The sequence below is a fragment of the Apium graveolens genome, chromosome 7, assembly GCF_009905375.1.
Source record: "Apium graveolens cultivar Ventura chromosome 7, ASM990537v1, whole genome shotgun sequence".
Lineage (NCBI taxonomy): Eukaryota > Viridiplantae > Streptophyta > Magnoliopsida > Apiales > Apiaceae > Apium > Apium graveolens.
In genome coordinates this window covers 18,842,821-18,846,058 of record NC_133653.1, presented here as the reverse complement: position 1 = coordinate 18,846,058, position 3,238 = coordinate 18,842,821, and the positions used below count along the sequence as shown (strand labels likewise).

Here is a 3,238-nt window from a genome sequence, read left to right as displayed (position 1 = left end):
TTTATTTTTAGTTTTCGATTTAGAATTTAATAGTCCGGAAGTGCGGGCTGTTACAGTTGGTATCAAGAGCAGGCTGTCCTTCGGAGTGTATTAGGTATGGGACTAGTACATTCCCTAGGATGCGATCCTTTAGACTATCGTATAGGTCTTAGAAAATTATTTTGGATTTAGGGCATTTATTTGTGTGATTATTTGATATGTTTGACTTTTGTGTTTTTTTTGATTATTGACTATAAGTTTAGAATTTGTTTTGTGTGTTCTAGTAAAGATGGATGGAGAAAATCAGAACAACAATGAAAATCAGGGCAATAATGATGAAGGAGGAAACGTCTTTGACCAGCTGGCTGAAACTCTAGCTGTACTTGTGAATCAGCAACCGAAGCCCAACATCGTCTCTCAATTCAAGCGTTTGAACCCGCCAACTTTTGATGGAGCTACAGACCCGGCTATCGTTGAGATGTGGATCCAAGAGATGGAAAAAGCTTTCGGACTTCTGGGGAGCAATGAGGAACAGAAGGTGACCTTAGCTGTGTACCAATTGCAAGGAAGCGCTTACGACTGGTGGCTTATGGAAAAGAGGAAGAATGAGACGACAAATCTTGAAGAAAATCATGAACCGTACACTTGGGCAAAGTTCAAGAAGGCTTTAGAGGACAAGTACTTTCCGAGAACAGTTCGTCTGCAGAAAGAGAGGGACTTCATTCGACTTCAACAAGGTGGAAGAACCGTCATTGAATACGAAGCAGAATTTGCAAAGCTTGCGAAGTACGCGTCGACCCTAGTAGCAGATGAGAGCAGTCGAGCACGAAGATTAGAGGAGGGACTTCGAAGTGACATCAGGAATTCAGTGGCGTCGTTTGAACTTCAGACGTACGAGGCTGTCCTCAACAAGGCGTTAGTGATCGAAAGGGGCTTGGCAGAATCTGAAAAGGCGTCTGGCAGTTGGAATAAGAGGCGGTTCACTCAAACTAGTGGGCAATCTTTTCAAGGGGGACCACTCAAGAAGCCACACGTGTACGATAACATCGGGGGTCAAGGTGATCGAGAGACGTGTACCAGGTGCGGCAAGAATCATCCGGACAAAGTCTGTCGTTGGAATACAGGTGCTTGTTTTCATTGCGGAGAAGTAGGACATAAGATTTCGAATTGTCCGCACAATCCGCCACCGCCACCAAGGAAGGAAGCAGATAACAAGATGGGCAAAGGACGTGTGTTTCAGCTGACAGGAAATGACAACTATCGCAATTAAGGTATGATTTCTTTTCTTTAGTGACTTATTTAATTTATTTATGTTATGTGAATTTGGGGACCAAATTCTTTTAAGGAGGGAAGAATGTAAAATTCGTAATTTTATTTTTAATTTATTTATTAGAAATTAGATATTAATTTGTCTAGATAAATATTTTAAAATTAGAATATTCTGAAAACATTTTGTGCAAGGTAGTTGATTTGTGAAAAGATTTGTTATTTGTGGAAATAAGTGTAAGAATAATTTAGAAAATCGAAATTTTTTTAGTTTAGGTAATTGTGTGTATCAAATATTTTATTTATGGAATTTACTTGGAGAGGTTGTAAATCTTTAGGAGGAAATATTATTATTTCCTAGTTGAGATATAGGGTTTTGTATCGTTATAAATACACCATATTCGTATTCCTTGTTTTTATCATTAAAATTCGTAGGACTTTCTCAGCAAAAATCAGCTGTCTTGTAAAATTCGTAGAAAATTCATCGTAAGTCAGAATTCAGTGATTCTGGACTTTTCAGAAAGGTCTTTTCGTTATCTTCAGCTTTCGTGTTTCGTGTTTTTCAAGAAAATATCGTTTAGAGGGTCAAAAAGAGTAAATTCAGATCTGGTCAGGCTTTGAGGTAAGTACTTTTGACTTACTTTTAATTTTCGAAAAAGATATTTCAGTTCTGTTTTTAATTTCGTATAAGATATAAGAATTTTGATTTTGAAATTATAAGATATAAGTATTTGTGAATTTTAGAACCCAGTCTCTACGTTTTCGAACCGTTCGTAATTTACGCTATAGTTCCGGAACTAGCCTTAGATACCCTTAGTAGGCGCACAAGTGTGCAACTTTAGATACCTATTAAGGGCGCGTAATTATTGAACTTTAGATGCCGACCACTGGCAAAGTGTGGTATAAAGAATAAGAATAAGAATTAGATGCCGGCTACTGGCAAAGTGTGGCCGTAGATCAAGACTGTGGTATTTATAAGAATTATCGTTTCGTTCTGTTTTATTCTGTTCAGATCTGTTATAAAATCTGTACTGTTATAAACTCTGCTCTGTTCTGTTTTAAATTCTGACTTATAAAATATAAAACTTTGGGTTGGATTTATTTTAGAAAATGTTTTACAAAATTATTATTGTTTTAAGAAAAATCGTTTTATCAAAACACCCATTGTTTTTCTGTTTAAAAGTTAGTCAATTTGTACTTGCTGAGCTGTGTAGCTCACCCCTTTTAACATTTCAGGTTCGGAATTTGGAGCATATTAAGATTAAGGAATGAGAACTATGTGGAGATCTGTGCTGCTTCGTTTGTGCTATTTGAATTAGAATAAAGATTTTGTTTTTAGAGAATAAATTTAATTATCTGTTAGACAATTATTATCGGATTTGTGGAGCTGCGTCTCTATTTTTATGATTTTGATTATTGAGTTTGACCGCTGCTTTGAATTTCGTGATCTATTAGAATTATCGAGTAATAATATATTTTATTTTTAGTTTTCGATTTAGAATTTAATAGTCCGGAAGTGCGGGCTGTTACAGTAACACTCTAGCCGCACTATCTCACAATGCATCTCCTCACAAAGATGAAATACATTCTAGAAAATGAACCCTGGATTTTTTCAACCGATGATTAATACACCAAGCATCTCCAGAAAAGTTGGCAGGCAGGTGAACTCTTTCCTTGTTAAATATTTTTTAACTATTATAATGAGTTTGAATTTAGCATATAAATTATTCTGTGCAGCATTAAAGAAGCAATGAGTTGCTATAAAAATTTAATTTGGGTGCACTAAATAAAGTTCTATATTTTAGAAGATTTAAAGGTATGCATTTTGTTTTAAAAAATTTAAATACTCAAGTGATTTTATTTATTGTCTTTCATTTACAATTAAAATTATTGTACTACTTTTTTCTAGTCGAGTTGTACATGTAAAATGATAGCCAAAGTTCACATATCTTTTCTAGATACTACCGAACCCCAACCTTAAATTTAGTGCAAT

The 3,238-nt window shown here is 35.2% G+C and overlaps 1 protein-coding gene across 1 annotated transcript; it reads left to right on the top strand.

Annotated features, from left to right (window-relative positions):
• Positions 1-268: 268 nt before the first annotated feature.
• LOC141673350 (uncharacterized) lies at positions 269-1,249 on the top strand. The gene has a single exon (XM_074480085.1). The coding sequence runs from the start codon at positions 269-271 to the stop codon at positions 1,247-1,249; it is 981 nt and encodes a 326-aa protein (XP_074336186.1).
• The last annotated feature ends 1,989 nt before the right edge of the window (positions 1,250-3,238 follow it).

Bases quoted from the DNA above. Each gene is read 5' to 3' on its own strand.
- LOC141673350 (XM_074480085.1), top strand. From the start codon at position 269: ATGGATGGAGAAAATCAGAACAACAATGAAAATCAGGGCAATAATGAT.